This window comes from Triturus cristatus, chromosome 2_2, assembly GCF_964204655.1.
Source record: "Triturus cristatus chromosome 2_2, aTriCri1.1, whole genome shotgun sequence".
NCBI lineage: Eukaryota > Metazoa > Chordata > Amphibia > Caudata > Salamandridae > Triturus > Triturus cristatus.
In genome coordinates, this window is record NC_140582.1 from 1,254,324,604 (window position 1) to 1,254,349,297 (window position 24,694).

At 52.9% G+C, this 24,694-nt stretch overlaps 1 protein-coding gene across 3 annotated transcripts in view; it reads left to right on the top strand.

Moving 5' to 3' along the window:
* The window catches only part of LOC146863536 (uncharacterized), a 39,294-nt gene extending 14,806 nt beyond the window's left edge, over window positions 1–24,488 (top strand). For 2 of the 3 annotated variants that reach the window (XM_085642988.1, XM_085642989.1), the window contains exons 2-4: window positions 274–351; window positions 19,094–19,249; window positions 21,968–24,488. In XM_085642988.1, the coding sequence (XP_085499114.1) occupies window positions 22,387–24,159 (1,773 nt within the window). In that variant the 5' untranslated portion in view covers window positions 274–351; window positions 19,094–19,249; window positions 21,968–22,386 and the 3' untranslated portion in view covers window positions 24,160–24,488. The remainder of the gene's footprint in view (window positions 1–273; window positions 352–19,093; window positions 19,250–21,967) is intronic. The other variant, XM_085642990.1, reaches the window with a different exon arrangement.
* Window positions 24,489–24,694: the final 206 nt, after the last annotated feature.

Here is a 24,694-nt window from a genome sequence, read left to right on the forward strand (position 1 = left end):
AATGCCATTTTGCACGGTAAAACGTCTCTCTGACTTCCAAAATTGATTTAAAGACACATTTCGAATTACAAACTGAAAAGGGCGTCCCGCCTCCTATCGGAGAGTTTCAGTAATATGTATTGGTAGCCTTGGATTGTGGTTGAAAATCATTATTCAGTGACACCCAAGCCGGGGTAATGTGAGGTAGGGTGTTAAAAGAGATGATGTAGCATTTTAAGAGTATTAGGTACACACAGAGATCCTAATAACTCCTTGGTGTTCTCTTCCTCGCAGACGCTGCTCCTCTTCCTGCCTCCGGCCCAGGAGTTCACTGTGAAAGAGAAAAAAAGAAAACAATAAACAAATGACCAAGTAAGTGAATACAAATATAGAAAATACTGAATACTAGAGATTTGCTTTTTCCCTTTCCTTTGCTTAAGGCTTTCCATCTTTTCTCTCTCTCTATTGTTCGGTCGCACTACTTACTGGCTTTTTGGACACACTTCCCTCGCCCCATCTCTTCCCTCGCCCCATCTCTTCCCTCGCCCCATCTCTTCCCTCGCCCCATCTCTTCCCTCGCCCCATCTCTTCCCTCGCCCCATCTCTTCCCTCGCCCCATCTCTTCCCTCGCCCCATCTCTTCCCTCGCCCCATCTCTTCCCTCGCCCCATCTCTTCCCTCGCCCCATCTCTTCCCTCGCCCCATCTCTTCCCTCGCCCCATCTCTTCCCTCGCCCCATCTCTTCCCTCGCCCCATCTCTTCCCTCGCCCCATCTCTTCCCTCGCCCCATCTCTTCCCTCGCCCCATCTCTTCCCTCGCCCCATCTCTTCCCTCGCCCCATCTCTTCCCTCGCCCCATCTCTTCCCTCGCCCCATCTCTTCCCTCGCCCCCTCCTCTTCCCTCGCCCCCTCCTCTTCCCTCGCCCCCTCCTCTTCCCTCGCCCCCTCCTCTTCCCTCGCCCCCTCCTCTTCCCTCGCCCCCTCCTCTTCCCTCGCCCCCTCCTCTTCCCTCGCCCCCTCCTCTTCCCTCGCCCCCTCCTCTTCCCTCGCCCCCTCCTCTTCCCTCGCCCCCTCCTCTTCCCTCGCCCCCTCCTCTTCCCTCGCCCCCTCCTCTTCCCTCGCCCCCTCCTCTTCCCTCGCCCCCTCCTCTTCCCGCGCCCCCTCCTCTTCCCTTGCGCCCCCTCCTTCTTCCCTTGCGCCCCCTCTTTCTTCCCTTGCACCTTCTCTTCCCTTGCACCTTCTCTTCCCTTGCACCTCCTCTTCCCTTGCACCTCCTCTGCTTCTCCTCTTCCCTCGCTGCTCCCCTGCTCCTCTTCTGCTCCTCCTCTTCCCTCGCTCCTCCTCTTCCCTCGCTCCTCCTCTTTCCTCGCCCCTCCTCTTTCCTCGCCCCTCCTCTTTCCTCGCCCCTCCTCTTTCCTCGCCCCTCCTCTTTCCTCGCCCCTCCTCTTTCCTCGCCCCTCCTCTTTCCTCGCCCCTCCTCTTTCCTCGCCCCTCCTCTTTCCTCGCCCCTCCTCTTTCCTCGCCCCTCCTCTTTCCTCGCTCCTCCTCTTTCCTCGCTCCTACTCTTCCCTTGCACCTCCTCTTCCACTGCACCTCCTCTTCCACTGCACCTCCTCTTCCACTGCACCTCATCTGCTTCTCCTCTTCCCTCGCTGCTCCCCTGTGGAGAAGTGTGGCTCAATGATTAGAGCGGCAGACCCTGATGCAGAGGTCTAGCCCGGGACCAGGGTTCAATTCCCCGCCTCGGCGGGTCTTGGGCTCAAAAATTCCATGGACCTGATAATTCTCGCCTCGGTGCCATTCTAATCATGGAGTCCCACTCTGCAACTCTGGGCAATAGCTTGCTTAATTTCCACAACAGCCCCCACAACGCTAAGGATGCCTGGCCTCCACCTTGGGGGTGCCCAGGAGTGGACGCCTCACAGGGAAAGCCAGGATGGGTTCCACAGCGGTATTCGTACAAGCGCCTTGAGACCCTTGCGGGTGAGTAGTGCGCTATACAAGTATCAATTTACATTTACATTACATCCCCTGCTCCTCTTCTGCTCCTCCTCTTCCCTCGCTCCTCCTCTTCCCTCGCTCCTCCTCTGCTTCTCTTCCCTTGCTCCTTCTCTTTCCTCGCTCCTCCCTCGCCCCTCCTCGCTCCTCCCTCGCCCCTCCTCTTCCCTCGCCCCTCCTCTTCCCTCGCCCCTCTTCTTCCCTCGCCCCATACCGCCCTCCTCTTCCCTCGCCCCTTCTCTGCTCCTCCTCTTCCGTCGCTCTTCCTCTGCTTCGCCTCTGCTTCTCCTCTTCCCTCGCTTCTCCTCTGCTTCTCCTCTTCCCCCGCTTCTCCTCTGCTTCTCCTCTTCCCTTGCGCCCCCTCTTCCCTTGCGCCCCCTCTTCCCTTGCGCCCCCTCTTCCCTTGCGCCCCCTCTTCCCTTGCGCCCCCTCTTCCCTTGCGCCCCCTCTTCCCTTGCGCCCCCTCTTCCCTTGCGCCCCCTCTTCCCTTGCGCCCCCTCTTCCCTTGCGCCCCCTCTTCCCTTGCGCCCCCTCTTCCCTTGCGCCCCCTCTTCCCTTGCGCCCCCTCTTCCCTTGCGCCCCCTCTTCCCTTGCGCCCCCTCTTCCCTTGCGCCCCCTCTTCCCTTGCGCCCCCTCTTCCCTTGCGCCCCCTCTTCCCTTGCGCCCCCTCTTCCCTTGCGCCCCCTCTTCCCTTGCGCCCCCTCTTCCCTTGCGCCCCCTCTTCCCTCGCGCCCCCTCTTCCCTCGCGCCCCCTCTTCCCTCGCGCCCCTCTTCCCTCGCTCCCCCTCTTCCCTCGCTCCCCCTCTTCCCTCGCTCCCCCTCTTCCCTCGCTCCCCCTCTTCCCTCGCTCCCCCTCTTCCCTCGCTCCCCCTCTTCCCTCGCTCCCCCTCTTCCCTCGCCCCTCCTCTTTCCTCGCCCCTCCTCTTTCCTCGCCCCTCCTCTTTCCTCGCCCCTCCTCTTTCCTCGCCCCTCCTCTTTCCTCGCCCCTCCTCTTTCCTCGCCCCTCCTCTTTCCTCGCCCCTCCTCTTTCCTCGCCCCTCCTCTTTCCTCGCACCTCCTCTTCCACTGCACCTCCTCTTCCACTGCACCTCCTCTTCCACTGCACCTCATCTGCTTCTCCTCTTCCCTCGCTGCTCCCCTGTGGAGAAGTGTGGCTCAATGATTAGAGCGGCAGACCCTGATGCAGAGGTCTAGCCCGGGACCAGGGTTCAATTCCCCGCCTCGGCGGGTCTTGGGCTCAAAAATTCCATGGACCTGATAATTCTCGCCTCGGTGCCATTCTAATCATGGAGTCCCACTCTGCAACTCTGGGCAATAGCTTGCTTAATCTCCACAACAGCCCCCACAACGCTAAGGATGCCTGGCCTCCACCTTGGGGGTGCCCAGGAGTGGACGCCTCACAGGGAAAGCCAGGATGGGTTCCACAGCGGTATTCGTACAAGCGCCTTGAGACCCTTGCGGGTGAGTAGTGCGCTATACAAGTATCAATTTACATTTACATTTACATTACATCCCCTGCTCCTCTTCTGCTCCTCCTCTTCCCTCGCTCCTCCTCTGCTTCTCTTCCCTTGCTCCTTCTCTTTCCTCGCTCCTCCCTCGCCCCTCCTCGCTCTTCCCTCGCCCCTCCTCTTCCCTCGCCCCTCCTCTTCCCTCGCCCCTCTTCTTCCCTCGCCCCATACCGCCCTCCTCTTCCCTCGCCCCTTCTCTGCTCCTCCTCTTCCGTCGCTCTTCCTCTGCTTCGCCTCTTCCCTCGCTCCTCTTCTGCTTCGCCTCTGCTTCTCCTCTTCCCTCGCTTCTCCTCTGCTTCTCCTCTTCCCCCGCTTCTCCTCTGCTTCTCCTCTTCCCTTGCGCCCCCTCTTCCCTTGCGCCCCCTCTTCCCTTGCGCCCCCTCTTCCCTTGCGCCCCCTCTTCCCTTGCGCCCCCTCTTCCCTTGCGCCCCCTCTTCCCTTGCGCCCCCTCTTCCCTTGCGCCCCCTCTTCCCTTGCGCCCCCTCTTCCCTTGCGCCCCCTCTTCCCTTGCGCCCCCTCTTCCCTTGCGCCCCCTCTTCCCTTGCGCCCCCTCTTCCCTTGCGCCCCCTCTTCCCTTGCGCCCCCTCTTCCCTTGCGCCCCCTCTTCCCTTGCGCCCCCTCTTCCCTTGCGCCCCCTCTTCCCTTGCGCCCCCTCTTCCCTTGCGCCCCCTCTTCCCTTGCGCCCCCTCTTCCCTTGCGCCCCCTCTTCCCTTGCGCCCCCTCTTCCCCCGCGCCCCCTCTTCCCCCGCGCCCCCTCTTCCCCCGCGCCCCCTCTTCCCCCGCGCCCCCTCTTCCCCCGCGCCCCCTCTTCCCCCGCGCCCCCTCTTCCCCGCGCCCCCTCTTCCCTCGCTCCCCCTCTTCCCTCGCGCCCCCTCTTCCCTCGCTCCCCCTCTTCCCTCGCTCCCCCTCTTCCCTCGCTCCCCCTCTTCCCTCGCTCCCCCTCTTCCCTCGCTCCTCCTCTCCTCTCGCTCCTCCTCTGCTTCTCCTCTTACCTCGTTCCTCCTCTGCTTCTCCTCTTACCTCGTTCCTCCTCTGCTTCTCCTCTTCCATCGCTCCTCCTCTGCTTCTCCCCTCGCTCCTCCTCTGCTTCTCCCCTCGCTCCTCCTCTGCTTCTCCCTCACCCCTCCTCTGCTTCTCCTCTGCTTCTCCTCTTCCTTTGCTTCTCCTCTGCTTCTCCTCTTCCCTTGTTTCTCCTCTGCTTCTCCTCTTCCCTTGTTTCTCCTCTGCTTCTCCTCTTACCTCGCTCCTCCTCTGCTTCTCCTCTTACCTCGCTCCTCCTCTGCTTCTCCTCTTACCTCGCTCCTCCTCTGCTCCTCATCTTCCCTCGCTCCTCCTCCTCCCTCGCTCCTCCTCTGCTCCTCCTCTTCCATCGCTCCTCCTCTTCCCTCGCTCCTCCTCTGCTTCTCCTCTTCCCTCGCTCCTCCTCTGCTTGTCCTCTTTCCTCGCCCCTCCTCTTTCCTCGCCCCTCCTCTTTCCTCGCCCCTCCTCTTTCCTCGCCCCTCCTCTTTCCTCGCCCCTCCTCTTTCCTCGCCCCTCCTCTTTCCTCGCCCCTCCTCTGCTCGTCCTCTTCCCTCGCTCCTCCTCTGCTTCTCCTCTTCCCTCGCTCCTCCTCTGCTTCTCCCCTTCCCTCGCTCCTCCTCTGCTTCTCCCTCACCCCTCCTCTGCTTCTCCTCTGCTTCTCCTCTTCCTTTGCTTCTCCTCTGCTTCTCCTCTTCCCTTGTTTCTCCTCTGCTTCTCCTCTTACCTCGCTCCTCCTCTGCTTCTCCTCTTACCTCGCTCCTCCTCTGCTTCTCCTCTTACCTCGCTCCTCCTCTGCTCCTCATCTTCCCTCGCTCCTCCTCCTCCCTCGCTCCTCCTCTGCTTCTCCTCTTCCATCGCTCCTCCTCTTCCCTCGCTCCTCCTCTGCTTCTCCTCTTCCCTCGCTCCTCCTCTGCTTGTCCTCTTCCCTCGCCCCTCTGCTTGTCCTCGCCCCTCCTCTTTCCTCGCCCCTCCTCTTTCCTCGCCCCTCCTCTTTCCTCGCCCCTCCTCTTTCCTCGCCCCTCCTCTTTCCTCGCCCCTCCTCTTTCCTCGCCCCTCCTCTTTCCTCGCCCCTCCTCTGCTCGTCCTCTTCCCTCGCCCCTCCTCTGCTCGTCCTCTTCCCTCGCCCCTCCTCTGCTCGTCCTCTTCCCTCGCCCCTCCTCTGCTCGTGCTCTTCCATCGCTCCTCTTCTGCTCGTGCTCTTCCATCGCACCTCCTCTTACCTCGATCCTCTTCTTCTCGTCCTCTTCCCTCGCTCCTCCTCTGCTTGTCCTCTTTCCTCGCCCCGCCTCTTTCCTCACCCCGCCTCTTTCCTCGCCCCGCCTCTTTCCTCGCCCCGCCTCTTTCCTCGCCCCTCCTCTTTCCTCGCCCCTCCTCTTTCCTCGCCCCTCCTCTTTCCTCGCCCCTCCTCTTTCCTCGCCCCTCCTCTTTCCTCGCCCCTCCTCTTTCCTCGCCCCTCCTCTGCTTCTACTCTTCCCTCACTCCTCCTCTGCTCGTCCTCTTCCCTCACTCCTCCTCTTCTCTGCGTCTTCCTAGCTTACCTTATGGTTGGAAACAGGGTGGCATATGAAAGTTTCTTCTAGAATTGAGAAAGTGTTTTCCCAAAATGAGAATATAACTGAGTCAGAAATCTCTAGAATTAAGTCAGTGAATTCATAGGTCTTGAGAGAGAGACATTTTTAATTGTTTCATTTTCTTCTATGTAAACGTTTTTGTAATCGCCCCCCCCTCCCCCGTCCGTGTGCCATAAAGGGACACGGACTACTGTACAAAAATGTTGACTTTAAAGCAATACAACCCAGCGATGGAGGTGTGCAGTCCAATGTATTCCTCCATCCCTGCATCTGCAGGGGCCCATTGCAGTTCTCCATCCCTGCATCTGCAGGGGTCCATTGCAGTCCTCCGTCCCTGCATCTGCAGTGGCCCAATGGAATTCTCCGTCCCTGCATCTGCAGGGGCCCATTGCAGTCCTCCGTCCCTGTATCTGCAGGGGGCCATTGCAGTCCTCCATCCCTGCATCTGCAGGCGTCCATTGCAGTCCTCCGTCCCCGCATCTGCAGGCGTCCATTGCAGTCCTCCGTCCCTGCATCTGCAGGGGCCCATTGCAGTCCTCTGTCCCTGCATCTGCAGGGGCCCATTGCAGTCCTCCATCCCTGCATCTACCGGGGTCCAATGTAGTCCTCCATCCCTGCATCTGCAGGAGTCCATTGCAGTCCTCCATCCCAGCATCTGCAGGGGCTCATTGCAGTCCTCCATCCCTGCATCTGCAGGGGTTCATTGCAGTCCTCCATCCCTGCATCTGCAGGGGCCCATTGCAGTCCGCTATCCCTGCATCTGCAGGGGCCCATTGCAGTCCGCTATCCCTGCATCTGCAGGGGCCCATTGCAGTCCGCTATCCCTGCATCTGCAGGGGCCCATTGCAGTCCGCTATCCCTGCATCTGCAGGGGCCCATTGCAGTCCGCTATCCCTGCATCTGCAGGGGCCCATTGCAGGCCTCTGTCCCTGCATCTGCAGGGGCCCATTGCAGTCCTCTGTCCCTGCATCTGCAGGGGCCCATTGCAGTCCTCTGTCCCTGCATCTGCAGGGGCCCACTGCAGTCCTCCATCCCTGCATCTGCAGAGGTCCAATGTAGTCCGCCGTCCCTGCATCTGCAGGGGTCCAGTGCGTCCTCCATCCCTGCATCTGCAGGGATCCACTGTAGTCCTCCAGCCCTGCATCTGCAGGGGTCCAACGTGTCCTCCGTCCCTGCATCTGCAGGGGTCCATTGCAGTCCTCCATCCCTGCATCTGCAGGGGTCCAGTGCGTCCTCCATCCCTGCATCTGCAGGGGTCCACTGTAGTCCTCCAGCCCTGCATCTGCTGGGGTCCAACGTGTCCTCCGTCCCTGCATCTGCAGGGGTCCACTGTAGTCCTCCGTCCCTGCATCTGCAGGGGTCCACTGTAGTCCTCCGTCCCTGCATCTGCAGGGGTCCACTGTAGTCCTCCGTCCCTGCATCTGCAGGGGTCCACTGTAGTCCTCCATCCCTGCATCTGCAGGGGTCCATTGCAGTCCTCCATCCCTGCATCTGCAGGGGTCCAGTGCGTACTCCATCCCTGCATCTGCAGGGGTCCAACGCACCCTCCATCCCTGCATCTGCAGGGGCCCATTGCAGTCCTCCGTTCCTGCATCTGCAGGCGTCCATTGCAGTCCTCCGTTCCTGCATCTGCAGGCGTCCATTGCAGTCCTCCGTCCCTGCATCTGCAGGGGTCCATTGCAGTCCTCCATCCCTGCATCTGCAGGCGCCCATTGCAGTCCTCCATCCCTGCATCTGCAGGGGCCCACTGCAGTCCTCCATCCCTGCATCTGCAGTGGTCCAATGCGTCCTGCATCTGCTAACGCATGTAATGTGCACCTGCATGGGGTAGGAGTTTTTAGATCGCTTATGTGACGCACAACCTCATGGGCTAGAAGTGTGTAGCTAGCGTTTGCGACAGGCAGCCTCCTTTAAGAGTTGGTAGACAGAGCTATGTAAAGACCCACCAGTCATAAGTAAGTTGAATATTCAAGTTTAGCAAAACAATGAAACAGCGAGCCTATGCAGAAATCCCACCTCCTTTCTTATCCCCGAGACCAAGTTCAAGTATAAATTGTAGGGAGCAACATTGCGTGCACATCCACTGCACCCGCTGTTTCCAAGGTGCGATCTCAAAGGATCAGAAAGGTTCAACATATGAATGTGACGTGCACCGCACAATCAAAATTCCACAAAAAGTTAGTCTATTCTTTTCATATGGTGTCCAAGATAATCTTTAATTTTCATAGGAGTGACACAGACCATCCACCGCGTTTCGTCCACTACATGTGGACGTCATCAGGGCATAGTTTTTGTCTTTTAAATTATTGAGCAAAACCAAAGGGGATGATGGACGGAGTGTTGAACATTGAAAGCACTCACCCCCAGTCAACTGGTCTGGGTTTAATTCATCATCATTCTTTAGCTCACTCCTCCACCCTAGTTCAGACGTGGCCATATGCAAATCAGTCTGACCCTGTGCCTCATGGGAACAGTCCAGCCAAACTGCCAAGCCATGTCTTCCCTCCGTCCATCATCCTCTTTGGTTTTGCTTTGTTCACCTTAAGTTGGCAGTGTATGCCCAGACGTGGGTCCCTTGCTCACTTTGCCACTGGCTTCAAGCAAGCCTGGCTGATGACGGCTGATTAGCCAGAAACCCGTCTCAGGATGTTTGTTTCCGGTCCAGGGAAGACATGGCTTGGCAGTTCGGTCTGGACTGTTCCCACGAGGCACAGGGTCAGACTGATTTGCATATGGCCATGTCTGAACTGGGTTGGCGGAGTGAGCTAAAGAATGATGATGGATTAAACCTAGATCAGTTGACTGGGGGTGAGTGCTTGCAATGTTCAACACTCCGTCCATCATCCCCTTTGGTTTTGCTTTTAAAGTATTGAAGCCTGAGGCTCGCCGAGAGTCATCCTTTATGACCGTATAGATTCCTGGTATGTATATAGACTTCTCCAGAGAGATGCCCGATTGGGAGGCGGGAGACGGCATTTATCAAGTTTTCTCCCTGCCTTACTCAAGAAACATGCACAATCACGGCTGCCAGCAGGCTGTGCACCCAGCAGGCCTTGCACAGCAGCACATTCACCGCTGCCAGCAGTCTGTGCACCCAGCAGGCCTTGGACAGCAGCACAATCACTGCTGCCAGCAGGCTGTGCACCTAGCAGGCCTTGGACAGCAGCTCAATCACGGCTGCCAGCAGGCTGTGCACCCAGCAGGCCTTGGACAGCAGCTCAATTACGGCTGCCAGCAGGCTGTGCACCCAGCAGGCCTTGGACAGCAGCTCAATTACGGCTGCCAGCAGGCTGTGCACCCAGCAGGCCTTGGACAGCAGCACAGTCAGCAGCTGGCTGTGCACCCAGCAGGCCTTGGACAGCAGCACAGTCAGCGGCTGCCAGCAGGCTGTGCACTCAGCAGGCCTTAGACAGCAGCACAGTCACGGCTGCCAGCAGGCTGTGCACCCAGCCCTTTGACAGCAGCACAATCAGGGCTGCCAGCAGGCTGTGCACCCAGCAGGCCTTGGACAGCAGCACAGTCAGCGGCTGCCAGCAGGCTGTGCACCCAGCAGGCCTTGGACAGCAGCACAGTCAGCGGCTGCCATCAGGCTGTGCACCCAGCAGGCCTTGGACAGCAGCACAATCACGGCTGCCAGCAGGCTGTGCACCCAGCAGGCCTTGGACAGCAGCATAATCACGGCTGCCAGCAGCCTGTGCACCCAGCAGGCCTTGGACAGCAGCACAATCACGGCTGCCAGCAAGCTGTGCACCCAGCAGGCCTTGGACAGCAGCACAGTCTGCGGCTGCCAGCAGGCTGTGCACCCAGCAGGCCTTGGACAGCAGCACGGTCACCGGGTGCCAGCAGGCTGTGCACCCAGCAGGCCTTGGACAGCAGCACAGTCAGCGGCTGCCAGCAGGCTGTGCACCCAGCAGGCCTTGGACAGCAGCACAATCACGGCAGCCAGCAGGCTGTGCACCCAGCAGGCCTTGGACAGCAGCACAATCACGGCTGCCAGTAGGCTGTGCACCCAGCAGACCTTGACAGCAACACAATCACGGCTGCCAGCAGGCTGTGCACCCAGCAGGCCTTGGACAGCAGCACAGTCACGGCTGCCAGCAGGCTGTGCACCCAGCAGGCCTTGGACACCAGCACAATCACGGCTGCCAGCAGGCTGTGATGTGAGAAGGTGGCATGATATATGCTGTCCACTAGTTCTAGTGGGCACCTTGTATCAGTCCAAACAACCCCTTATGGTGATAAGTTAAAGACAACCTTTATTGAAAGCTATCCTAGTGGTAGCTGTGGAGAGCAGCCTTCACGCTAAATCTTGAAGGAATGTAAAGCAGCTTGTTTTACCAGTCTATAATCTCTTGAATGATCAAATGAAAGGACAACCACACCAGGTATATATTTAATGTTGGACAGGCCACCCGAAGGGCTTGCTCCCTCCCCGCACGACAGGGCCCAAGCCCCGGCCCGCCAGGCGTGACCCACAAGAATCACCCGCACCCCGTCCCCCGACGGAACTCCTGCCCCCGGACCTCCATGTATCACGGGACCGAGCCACCACCGGCTCCCCCGGCCGGCTCAAGCCGCCATCTTGGGCCCTGCACCACGAGGCCGCGTGGCCTCCACCCGACCCTAACCCTGGGCCTGGCCGGCCCCGACATCCCGGCACCACCATCCACCCAGGAGGTGAGCGGACCACTTGGCAGGTCAATGGGAGAACGAAGCGTCAAGGGCTCTCCCCCGCCAGGTGCCGATCGCCTCCAGCTCCCCCAGGCACTGGCTCCACCCCCTGCTGGGTGTCTGGACACCTTCATCCCGGGCCCTCCGACCTCCAAGTGCGAGGGTCCGGACATCAAAGGGCGCCAGACCTATAACTAGGGCAGCTCCGGAGCAGGACGACAGTTGTATCCTGGAGTCGAGAGACACCGAGAGAACTCAGCCTTTACGGACTACTGGCGCTGCCGTAGCCCTACCTTGTGAACCATCGTCCTGCCTGCTGGCACTGCCGCGGCCTTCTGCAACATCCATCCTCGTCGGGACCTGCTGGCGCTGCCGCGGCCCGTTGTAACGACCATCTTCACCGGGACCTGCTGGCGCTGCCGCGGACCGTGTACCGACCATCTTCACCGGGACCTGCTGGCGCTGCCGCGGACCGTGTATCGACCATCTTCACCGGGACCTGCTGGCGCTGCCGCGGCCCGTCCCAGCTAGAACACCGAGCTCGAGGATTGTGAGCTAACCACCATACCACCTCAACTACCAGACTGGTAACCAGACTGTCCCGCTACCCCCTTTCCCCACCTTGAGAGACTTGAATCGAGGGGACCCCTGAGTCCAGACCTCCTTGTACCATTTCATCGTACCGTAAGAAATTACCTATAAAGAACGCTGAATCTTCTCCTTGTGTGGTGTCTGTCTGTGGGGGGGGAAGTTATTTATCTGTACGATCGCTGGAGACGGCTCTCCCCGGAGACCTCTCCCATTGTCCTCGGCCGACCCTCCCGGTCCGTCTAACATTTAAAATATATGTATTTAGTATAAAACACACCCCTCTAGTCTCTTTGAGACTGAAGTTCGAAGTACTTAGTTTACAAGTCAGCAATTATCAGTAATAGCACAAATACAGGTTTGGGCCCTAGGGGTGTACCAAACCATATACCAAAAAAATGGTATAAGAACCACGACTGAAATATGCAGTATGCCTATTGCCTCTAGAATTGCTGGGATCCCAAGGAACCACCCAAGGTAGTGACACAGGGGACCCACGGGAGCCGTATGCAGTGTGAAGACACAACCGCGGGTTCCTATTATCTTCTATGGGGAATGTCGCGGTTGGAATTTTAAAGATTAGGGACACTTCTAATCGAGCTAGGACCAAACCCTTTTGGACTTAAGAAGTTCTAGGGCTAGCACCCACGAGAGTACCGGAGTACTCGAGTTACCTCACCCAGGGAAGCCGGGTACATGGGTGTCTTTTGGTGTCGGGTCGCGTCGTCGATTCCAATGGAAGCCGGCAAAGAACTGCTGCTGCCGTGTAGAGGAGAAGTGTCCGGAGAGATCCAAGCCTGGATCTAGGATGTAAGGAACCTGAAAGCAGAGGGGACAGTGTCTGGGTCACTTTCCAGTGACCTAGGGCAGGATGGACCAATGCCCACAGATGTCGGGTGCTTCAGGTGAGTTGATGGGTGTCGTGACACTTCAGCCACGAGGTCCAGGAGGCGTCGATGAAGTCCACGAGCCGGATTCGAGCTGTCCCACGAAGTCTGTCGAGTGCTGCGGTGTCGGCGACCAGAAAGGACCCAACAAGCCTTGGCAAGTCACAGGAAATCAGAGAAAGGACTGCGGTGCAGACCAGCAAGGTGTGATGGACTCACCCAGCAAGGGTAAGTAAGGGCAAGTCTGGAGCAATCAGAAAAGCCCCGGCAGAAGTGGAGTTGCCTTTGTGGGGACCTGCTAGCCAACGTGCTAGTGACCGCGAAGGAGCCTAGAGCGGTCGCACTGGAAGCTGGCCCACGGGTCATTCGTGGAGTGGAGGCCAACAATCTTCGGTGCAGGAGATGCTCCAGGCTGGGGCTACTCGGAGCCCAAAGCACAACTTCGAGGATGACCAGGAAGATAGTGTTGCTGCAAAAGTTCGCGGTGTCCAGGGGTCACGGTTCCACGTTACCCACGATAGCCACGGGCCTCAGCTTTGCTGTGGACTCAGGGTAGCCTCGGGGAAGTCTGGAAATCCACCTCTGGGGATGCAGAGACTTCGGCGTCCGGCAGGAGCTTCAGAATTGCAGACCGGTCAGTTGCTTCTTTGGTGCCTGCCAAGCAGGGGAGTCACTCCTTGAGATTTCTTCCGTCTTCTAGTCGTGATAGAAAGTCGAAGGTCCAGGATATATGTTGCAGAGTTTTGTCCAGGGTAATCTAATGTCCTAGGGACTGGATTCCTATACTTATTTAGGGGATGGACTAACTCTAAGGCTCCACCTATGGGTGGTCCTGGGGTAGGGGTGGTTACTCCCCTTCCCCTTTGTCCAGTTTCGCGCCAGAGCAGGGGCTGAGTGCCCCTGCAACCGGTTTGAACTGGGCTATGCACAGGGACACCTTGTGTGCCCCAGGCAGTGTCTCAAAAGCATTCTCTGAATTCACCCACCCAGCCCCAATACACATCTGCATGTCTGGGGAGGTAGTTACACCTCCCTATGACAGGAAACCTATTGTCCAGGCCTCCCCTGCCGGAGTTTCCCTCAGCAGCAGGAGGCCAGACCCGTGTCTGTGGCATCATTTTGTGATGCCAGGGCTTTGGAAAGATTTAACCGGGTTTAGCCAGTGTGAACATGTCTCTCCCGCTAGAAGGGTAGAATGCTACCCCCGCCGCCAGGACTGGCGGGGCGGGTAGTGTTCCAAAGCGTTTGACACCAAACACAACATGTTTTGATGCAGCCATTCCAAAGTTAGCATTTACCGCGAGGTTATAATGCACGTAAGAGTATATGGTATGGCTGTATCACAGAACAGCCATAAGGAAGTATTTCCGAAAGCTGCAGAGGGGCTCAGCTCATGCTTGGGCACCCTCTCACATAAAACAAAGCACTCCAGGCCTGCCATATGAGTGGCTTATAGGTTTATATGTGTCTGTATAAGGTATTGCTATAGGTAGCCTATACCACAGTAAGGGGTGCAAGCACACCCTTACCCAGGTTGCAGTAGCAGACCTGTGCTGTCATTTTGGAGTGCTTCCCAGGGGTGGCATAATACATGCTGCAGCCCCTGGTCGGCCTCTGAGGTACCTATGCCCTAGGTAGATATTATACCATATACTAGGGGCTTGTAAGGCACTCCAGAATCCAATTAGATATGTACCTAATGTACATGGAAACCATTTTAGAGAGGAAGCAGCTAGGCTGTGGTCCTGATTAGCAGGGCCACAGCCAGACTAAGGTCGAAAAACAGTGAAACACCAGCAAAAAGTGGGTGTACCCATGTGAAGCAGAACCTACTCTCCTACACGTAGTGTCACACTCTATCCTGGTGTTGGTGGAGACTGACACATCCCAGCAGAGTTTGGGAGGATAGTAGTGTCACTCACTGTCCTGGTGGAGGCTCTGACACGTCCCAGCAGAGTTTGGCAGGGTAGTAGTGTCGCTCTCTATCCTGGTGTTGGTGGAGACTCCGACACGTCCCAGGAGAGTTTGGGAGGATAGTAGTGTCACTCTCTATCCTGGTGTTGGTGGAGACTGACACATCCCAGCAGAGTTTGGGAGGATAGTAGAGTCACTCTCTATCCTATTGTTGGTGGAGACTCCTACACATCCCAGCAGAGTTTGGGAGGATAGTAGTGTCACTCTCTGTCCTGGTGTTGGTTGAGACTCCGACACGTCCCAGGAGAGTTTGGGAGGATAGTAGTGTCACTCTCTATCCTGGTGTTGGTGGAGACTGACACATCCCAGCAGAGTTTGGGAGGATAGTAGTGTCACTCTCTGTCCTGGTGTTGGTTGAGACTCCGACACGTCCCAGGAGAGTTTGGCAGTGTAGTAGTGTCACTTTCTATCCTATTGTTGGTGGAGATTCTGACACATCCCAGCAGAGTTTGGGAGGGTAGTAGTGTCACTCACTGTCCTGGTGTTGGTTGAGACTCCGACACGTCCCAGGAGAGTTTGGGAGGATAGTAGTGTCACTCTATCCTATTGTTGGTGGAGATTCTGAAACATCCCAGCAGAGTTTGGGAGGATAGTAGTGTCACTCTCTGTCCTGGTGTTGGTGGAGACTGACACATCCCAGCAGATTATGGGGAGGATAGTAGTGTCACTCTCTGTCCTGGTGTTGGTTGAGACTCCGACACGTCCCAGGAGAGTTTGGGAGGATAGTAGTGTCACTCTCTATCCTGGTGTTGGTGGAGACTGACACATCCCAGCAGAGTTTGGGAGGATAGTAGTGTCACTCTGTCCTGGTGTTGGTTGAGACTGACACGTCCCAGGAGAGTTTGGCAGTGTAGTAGTGTCACTTTCTATCCTATTGTTGGTGGAGATTCTGCCACATCCCAGCAGAGTTTGGGAGGGTAGTAGTGTCACTCACTGTCCTGGTGTTGGTGGAGTGAGGGTTGATAGTTGGCTTTGCTCAGAGATTTACCCTTGATAATGCGCAACTGGCTCAAAATACATTGGATATAGACATTTGGATGCTGTACATATGACGAATATTTATCCTTTGCTTTTACGAAATATTGAACAAAAAGTGAAAATAAACATGATCTGGATCCATCCTGCAATAAACTTTACACAAAAGGATGCAACGATAATATTTGAAGCAACAAAAACAAAGAATATATTGGAAAGTTTATTTCAGCGTACGAAAAGTGCCAGTGTGTGATAGATGTGCATGGTGACTCCTGTATCAGATGTACAGGTTCACAAGCGCCTGGATGCCCTCTTGAGTGATTGCGCTATACAGAACAGCATAACATAACAGTGGATGAAATATCTGAGAATACAGATACAAAGATCAGATAACACGTTATTTGTTTAGACTAAAAGTATTAAACGCAATGGGAAACTAGATGAAATTCTGTGTTTCCAAATGTCTGTCATGTTTGCATGAGTTCTTTAGGTTGCATCTGTTTGTAACTTTTAAACGCTTTCAATCAATCATTCGACTAATAAGACATTTTAGAACACAGCAAATCACCCCTGGGGGTCTCCAGTTGCTTGTGCTTTAAAATCACCCCTGGGGGTCCCCAGGTGCTGGTGCTCACCCCTGGAGGTCTCTAGGTGCTGGTGCTTTAAAATCACCCCTGGGGGTCTCTAGGAGCTGGTGCTTTAAAATCACCCGAGGGGTCTCCAGGTGCTTTAAAATCACCCCTGGGGGTCTCCAGATGCTTTAAAATCACCCCTGGGGTCTCCAGGTGCTGGTGCTTTAAAATCACCCCTGGGGGTCTCCAGGTGCTTTAAAATCACCCCAGGGGTCTCCAGGTGTTTTAAAATCACCCCTGGGGGTCTCCAGATGCTTTAAAATCACCCCTGGGGTCTCCAGGTGCTGGTGCTTTAAAATCACCCCTGGGGGTCTCCAGGAGCTGGTGCTTTAAAATCGCCCCTGGGGGTCTCCAGGTGCTGGTGCTTTAAAACCACCCCTGTGGGTCTCCAGGAGCTGGTGCTTGAAAATCACCCCTGGGGGGTCTCCAGGTGCTTTAGAATCACCCCTGGGGGTCTCCAGGTGCTTTAGAATCACCCCTGGGGGTCACCAGGTGCTTTAAAATCACCCCTGGGGGTCTCTAGGACCTGGTGTTTTAAAATCACCCATGGGGTCTCCATGTGCTGGTGCTTTAAAATCACCCCTGGGGGTCTCCAGGAGCTGGTGCTTTAAAATAGCCCCTGGGGGTCTCCAGGTGCTGGTGCTTTAAAACCACCCCTGGGGTCTCCAGGTGCTTTAAAATCACCCCTGGGGGTCTCCAGGTGCTTTAAAATCACCCCTGGGGGTCTCCAGGTGCTGGTGCTTTAAAACCACCCCTGGGGGTCTCCAGGTGCTGGTGCTTTAAAATCACCCCTGGGGGTCTCCAGGAGCTGGTGCTTTAAAATCACCCCTGGGGGTCTCCAGGTGCTTTAAAATCACCCCTGGGGGACTCCAGGAGATGATGCTTTAAAATCACCCCGGGGATCTCCAGGTGCAGGTGCTTTAAAATCACCCCTGGGGTCTCCAGGTGCTTTAAAATCACCCCTGGGGGTCTCTAGGAGCTGGTGCTTTAAAATCACCCCTGGGGGTCTCCAGGTGCTTTAAAATCACCCCTGGGGGTCTCCAGGTGCTTTAAAATCACCCCGGGGGGTCACCAGGTGCTTTAAAATCAGCCCTGGGGGTCTCTAGGTGCTGGTGCTTTAAAATCACCCCTGGGGGTCTCCAGGAGCTGGTGCTTTAAAATCACCCCTGGGGGTCTCCAGGTGCTTTAAAATCACCCCTGGGGGTCTCCTGGTGCTTTAAAATCACCCCGGGGGGTCACCAGGTGCTTTAAAATCAGCCCTGGGGGTCTCTAGGTGTTGGTGCTTTAAAATCACCCCTGGGGGTCTCCAGGAGCTGCTGCTTTAAAATCACCCCTGGGGGTCTCCAGGTGCTTTAAAATCACCCCTGGGGGACTCTAGGAGCTGGTGCTTTAAAATCACCCCTGGGGGTCTCTAGGAGCTGGTGCTTTAAAATCACCCCTGGGGGTCTCTAGGAGCTGGTGCTTTAAAATCACCCCTGGGGGTCTCTAGGAGCTGCTGCTTTAAAATCACCCCTGGGGGTCTCCAGGTGCTTTAAAATCACCCCTGGGGGTCTCTAGGAGCTGGTGCTTTAAAATCACCCCTGGGGGTCTCCAGGTGCTGGTGCTTTAAAACCACCCCTGGGGGTCTTCTGGTGCTTTAAAATCACCCCGGGGGGTCACCAGGTGCTTTAAAATCAGCCCTGGGGGTCTCTAGGTGCTGGTGCTTTAAAATCAGCCCTGGGGGTCTCCAGGAGCTGCTGCTTTAAAATCACCCCTGGGGGTCTCCAGGTGCTTTAAAATCACCCCTGGGGGACTCTAGGAGCTGGTGCTTTAAAATCACCCCTGGGGGTCTCTAGGAGCTGGTGCTTTAAAATCACCCCTGGGGGTCTCTAGGAGCTGGTGCTTTAAAATCACCCCTGGGGGTCTCTAGGAGCTGGTGCTTTAAAATCACCCCTGGGGTCTCCAGGTGCTTTAAAATCACCCCTGGGGGTCTCTAGGAGCTGGTGCTTTAAAATCACCCCTGGGGGTCTCCAGGTGCTTTAAAATCACCCCTGGGGGTCTCCAGGTGCTTCAAAATCACCCCCGGGGGTCTCCAGGTGCTTTAAAATCACCCCTGGGGGTCTCCAGGTGCTGGTGCTTTAAAATCACCCCTGGGGGTCTCCAGGTGCTTTAAAATCACCCCTGGGGGTCTCCAGGTGCTGGTGCTTTAAAATCACCCCTGGGGGTCTCCAGGTGCTTTAAAATCGCCCCTGGGGGTCTCCAGGAGCTGGTGCTTTAAAATCACCCCTGGGGGTCTGCAGGTGCTGGTGCTTTCAAATCACCCAAAGCACTTCAATAGGGTTCAGCCAAGGCTACTTTTCATCACTGATGAAAAGATAAGGAGAAATGTGGCAAATGGAGGGGAGCCTCTTAAAGACATTGCTGTGCTCATGGAGCCTGGGCCACGTGACCTCTCTAGATGGTGTGCCGAGAAGATGCCACCTGGTACCAGCCACTCCTATTAAACAACATTTTCCTACAATCAGGAGGACATGTAAGGTTCATGCGGTGTAACTTGTTTGAAAAGATCATGAATGTATACTCGACTACCTTAGTCAAATCCTTTCACCTCATTTGTAAATAAAGTCCGAATCATGAGTTCCCATCCTCTAAGGAAGAAACTGCTTTCTTCAAACCGGGGCAGGATGCAAAGTCTTGAATAGAGCCCGGTTTGCCTCTAGCAGGCCTGCACGTTGTGAGCTTCATCTGTGAAGTGATGCTAGCCGGGAAGCCAGCACTTGTTTTCAGGGTGACTTGGAGGGAGGCGCTCCAGTGTAACCCATCTTCTGTAGAACGCTTTAATCTTTAGAGCGGAGGCTGAAGTGGGCGTTGCTAGGGTCAATGAATTGGTAAATATTTTAGGCCTTGCTGCAGATGTCTGTTGTCACAAGACTTATTGTGTACATACCTGTTCTTAGAATAGGCTTTGGGTCAGGCCACCGTTTACATTGGTGGGCTTTCTTGTCAATCATGTGCTTGCTTTATATGTGATGACTTTCCTATCTCTTCTTGTTTTTGTTCTGTTCATGGAACATGGCTTCCTTACCATCCTTTTTATCGGATGACTTGTATCCTTCCATTTGTCACATTCTGAGAACTACTTTTTTCATACTTTGTTGCCCTTTCCTCTGTTGCTCCCCTGTCCTTCCATTGGTAACAATGCATGGTGATACATGCACATGTATGTGGTAACACGTGAACTCATGTATGTCATCATATGACCATAGAGGTAAAAAAGATGGTCACTACACAACTCCTCCTCCTGTCTCTCCAGGACCGTATAACTCCATCAGCAAATCCCAGCGAGACGTGGCGGTCAGCAGAGAGACCATTTCACAAAGACTCCGCTCCTCCTCCAGAGGTTCTGGACTCTGAGGCAACGGGGAGTGTAAATGCTGGGAAGGAATAACTCTGGCCATGTTAAAACCCGGTAAGGATCCTCGGGACCAGGGTCGGACTAGCCTATAGGGAGACCAGGTAGTGTCCCATGAGGTAGTGTGACAGGTCAGTGTGTCTGGTGGTTGTTTAGCTGTTTATGGGTCTCTTTCATGGTCTGCTGGGCCCTTTTGTATTGTTGATTTCATTGCTATTAAAACAATAATTGCTTGCAACAAGCTTAAATCTACCCAGTCTTCCATAGCATGCAAAACAGTTACACAGTGTGTGTTTAAAAAATTCAAAACAGCCTAATTTGTAAACATCGTCCATAAATTCATCAATAAGGGCCACTTCCATTTTGGTGCCCAGGCCCATTTTCTATCGCAGTCCAACCGACCCTACTCAGGACTGCTGAGCATACTTCCCAATCTCTCTCATTAATGTTGACTAGAAGATCTTGGCTTGGGTAGCAGCTAAAAGGGTTATGATGAAAGTACTAGTGCTATCAGAGTAGTCTGGCTTTGTACCGGGCAGAGCCACTTTCCATATCCTGAGATTACTGTTTGCTACAGTGCACTAATAAACTCGAGGCCAATGCCCTCGCTGTCTGTCTGGACGCGGAGAAGGCCTTTTACTCCTTGGAGTAGCCATGGTTAAACACTAACATGTTTTGTCTTCTAGAGCTCTTATACCGATCCCGTAGCTGGAATAACTATCAAAAGCTGCACCTGCGTTTCTCATTCATAGGGTGACGTGGCAGGGCTGCGCTCTCACCGCTGCTCATTGTGCTGGCTAACAAGCTTATGGCAACCAGCTACACATCACATTTCCATATAAACTTGTGTTGCTGTCTCTGTATGCTAACGATGTCTTATTTGTGAAAGGCCCTGATGTCAATTTAATATCTACAGTTAAAAAAATAAACAGATTTGGGGTCGCATCTAGTACAAATATTAATTGAAACAAATCATGAATGTTTCCGCTCACAGCAGCATCACTGGAACCACGGCTGGACAGTCCGTTGCGATGATGTGCGGGTTTGTTTTGCTATCTCGGTATACAAATAAATAGGGAAAAGCCTTGCTTTCTACAAAATCACTATGACCCTGTCATTGAAAAGCTAGTGAGCGGAGTGAAACGATGGCCCACTCTGCCGCTGTCAAAAGCAGATAGGATTTTAACAACATACCTATCCCGATGACCAGAAGATGGTTTTGAAGTTACGGAAATGGAACACTATTTTCCTGCTGCAAAACCGCACTGTACAACTTACTGGTTTGATTCATTTATGACTGCATTTGCTGATAGATGGGGACCAAGAATATATGGGATACGAAAGAACGTATGTGGCAACGCCTCTGCCTCGTCCCGTGATAAGACAGTGAAGTAAGCTGGTCATTCAGAACGATGGTAAAACGCTGTGATCTCCCTCGGGTATACTCGCCAGAGCTATTGTTCCTCGATAATATTGCACTCCCTCCAGTGCTAGACAGGGGGCAGTGCCAGACTCGAAAGAGCAGGTTTCCTATAGGTGAACTGACTCTTTGACCATTAGTTTCTAATGATGGGTGAATTTCTGTGGGTAAGAGTACTGACACCGGCAGACATTTTTGACTAGCTTCGATTAAGGAACGCTGCACGAACGGTATGGCCATCCTACCCGGATTAGGCATCTTACTTTGCTCTACTCACAGAAATGCTACAATATCAGTAGAACAGGAGCTGTATATCCCGGCTGGATAACCTATATACTGACTCCGTTGTCATGATTCGAACTAATATACTAGGGAGGTGTAAATCAGACTTTAGAGAAATAATTGAGCCAGCGGTGTGGAAGGACTGGCATCGGACTTCGCCATGATGCAGGCTCTGCAGTGTAGACCCCGGGACCCTAGGGATCCTCTCAGGAATTATCTATTTGTGCAGCAGGAGGAATGAGTCGAAAGTGCTCTGGAGAGCTGGTAACTCTCAACGAGTAATGTCCATGAAACTTTCAAACTGGAACTGTGTAGATTCAGACACTCTGAATGTCTCTTTATTCAACTCGTTTCTGAGGGAGGAGTTAAACGGTGATCAGTGGGATGTCTCCGCAACCATGTATATGTTGAGCACTGAATGTATTGCGTTGTGTCCCACTTTAACTCTGTTACACATTCTGCATGAAGACGACATCTGATGGCACCTTACAAGCTGTTATTGGAATGACTTGGGGTTTGTTTGTGCCTTTTTTCATTTTATGGAGTTTGGCGTGACATGCTTTGAATGTTCTCGTTTAATAAAAAAATCTACCTAAAGTTTAAAAAACAAACAGCCACTATAGAATCAGGACACATACATGCGAAGGCATGGTGAAACATGTACACGTGATCACGCTGGAACATGGCATTTTCATTTAAAAAATTTTTTGCCAGTGCTGTTCAGTATAGGCAGCAACCTTTTGCTTCCATTTTGTTGGTGCTCAACCATCAGCAAGCATTGGCAAAGCCAAAAGGTCAGCTAATGCCTTTGAAAGGAACGACCTGTTGGCTATGCAATTGCTTGTTAAAAATGTGACTCTTAAACTGGCATGATATTAGGCAATGCGTTTGCTACAGTGAAATGGCAGTATGCCCGTCTACATACCGAAATGAACAAAGCTGTCTTTTCAGTATAAATTAACTAAGTGATAAGGAATGATCTTTGTTAATCCTATAAATGTCTTACTAATAAACCAACGACCCTTGTCTTTCCCATATGGCTTTATAATAATGTTAATGTTTAAATCCTACAGGGAATGGAACTATGACGGATTCCGGAAGGTGCATCAACCAGAGCTCCTACTGTGGAACGGATGCTTAGCACATGGTAACAGGTGAAACCGGAGCGTCCAGTCAAGAGAGGACCGATCCATCCATCGTTTGTAAACAGATTTGAGTGAATGGTCAACCTAAAGAATGAACATCGGAAACTTTCATCATCAATTCAGATATGATAAAACATCAGGAAGGTCATAGAGAACAAAGTCCAAGTTGTAGAACGAAGCAAGAAAAAATGCGACAGCAGATGTAGAGGAGCAACAGAGAGCAGGAGCACCAGGAGACACTCCGTCAAACAACCTTATAACTGCTGTGATGTTCAAAAATATCTGGATACACATTCAGTTGTTTGGAACACAAGAGTTTAATGACGGGATTTGTAAATCAATGAAAAATGCGTACCCGTAACAATCCCAAATTGACAGTAACCCAAAAGAATGGGCAGTCCAAATCTAACAGACATGGGAAAAAAATGGTCGTTGGCTCAAATATTAAATCTAGTCCAAATGTCCATTCTAGAGAGAAAAATGTCCATTCTACAGAGAAACCTTTCAAGTGTGATGAGTGTGAGCGAAGTTTTACTCGAAATACACAATTAACCATACACTTGAGGATCCACACAGGAGAGAAACCGTATAAATGTAATGAATGTGGCAAACGTTTCAGCATAAAGGCAGTTCTTGTAACACATACAAAAAAAAAGCATAAAGGTGAGAAACCATATGCATGTAGTGAATGTAAGAAAAGTTTTTGTCTTAGTTCTGAACTACTTGTACATATGAGGAATCATACAGGAGAGAAACCCTATGAATGTAGCGAATGTGGGAAAAGGTTCACAGTCCACTCAATTCTTGTGCGGCATCAAATGATGCACAAAGGAGTAAAACCCCATCTGTGCAAGGAATGTGGGAAGAGATTTTATGTTCGCTCAGTTTTGTTAAAGCACCAAAGAATACATAAACAAAGGGAGCGATCACATGTGTGTAGTGAATGTGGGAAAACCTTTGCTGACAAGCCAACATTTGTAAGGCATCAGAAGTTGCACACAGGAGAGAAACCCCATCAGTGCTCTCAGTGTGGGAAATGTTTTGCTGAAAAAAATTATCTTACGAAACATCAGGTGATACATTCAGATGTGAAACCCTACCCGTGTAATACATGTGGGCGCAGGTTTAAAGATGGCTCGGGTCTAGCACGACATCAAAAATTCCACATGAAGATTAAGCCCTTTCCCTGCGGTCAGTGTGAAAAAGCGTTCACTGAGAAAGCGTTGCTTCAGACACACCTGAGAAGTCATTCTGGAGAAAGGCCCCATATTTGTCAGGAATGTGGAAAGAAATTTGGTGTCCGCTCCTGTCTAGTTAGACATTTAAAAATACACACAGGAGAAAAACCTCATCAGTGCACTAAGTGTCAGAAGTGTTTTGCCCTTAAGTCAGGGCTTGTAAACCATCAGTTAATCCACGCAGAAGAGAAGCAATATTCATGCGAAGAATGTGGGCAACGGTTCACTCTTCGATCCACAATGCTGAAGCACAATAGAATTCACACGAGAGAGAAACCTTTTGCTTGCAGCGAATGTGACAAAAGCTTTGCTGTTCATTCTACTCTGAAAGTACATCAGAAAACGCACACAGGAGAAAAACCCTTTCCATGTGATGAATGCGGAAAAAGATTCAGTCGGGCTTCGGAGTTAGGCTTACACAAGAGATTACATACAGGAGAGAAACCCTATCCATGTACTGAATGTGACAAGAGTTTTATCAAAACTTCATTCCTTATTAGACATTTAAGAAGCCACACAGGAGAGAAGCCCTACAAATGTTCTGAGTGTTGTTCAAGTTTTGGTTGCAAGCAGTCTCTTGTAAAACACCAGTTAGTTCATATAAGGCTCAAACCCTATACCTGTAAGCAATGTGGCCTACAACAATGTGCCACCGATAATTCCTCTTCTCAAGAACACCTCAAAGACCATGAAAAAGAGAAACCCATTAAATGTAAGGAATGTGACAAAAGCTTCTGCTCAAATGAAGCTCTTGAAAGGCATCAACAAATCCACACAGAAGGGAGGCCGTATAGATGCTCTGAATGTCCTAAAAGCTTTCGATACCAGAACCCATTCTTAAAGCATCAGAGACTGCACGCACGAGAGAAAAAGTTAAAATGATTTCAAGAGGATGGTGAACTGATCAAGCAGAATATTGCAATGTTAAATTGGAGTTGCTTGGAAACTAAAGGGAGGGTGAAAGAAAAATGGAAAATTTGCAATCTTCAATGAAAAAAACATTTATATTGTGTGATATTTGTCTCATTAAAAGACAGTAGAATATTGAACACCAGGGGATTAACAATGCAAACTGCAGTGTCTACAGGATCTATCAAAATTTGTCAGGCCTAGTAAATTGTTATTTTCCTGCTTTCATTGCCAACTACTATTAGCGGGGACAATTGTTTGACCTCTTTCCCTGACAAGTGATGAGTAAATTACTTTGCCAGTGACCGTGTCCTTTGAATTTCTAGAATTATGCAAGTCTGGCCCTTTTTTCAGTGACCTGGTTCTGACCTCCTCTGTGCTGAGTATGATTCAAATCACTCCGTGGATGAAACCAGGTAAATGCAATGCTCAAAGTGCTGTTGATTTAGTAATAGGGGCGTTGTGTTGAGCAGGATTTGTCTGACGTGCCTTAATAATTGCTGTTATT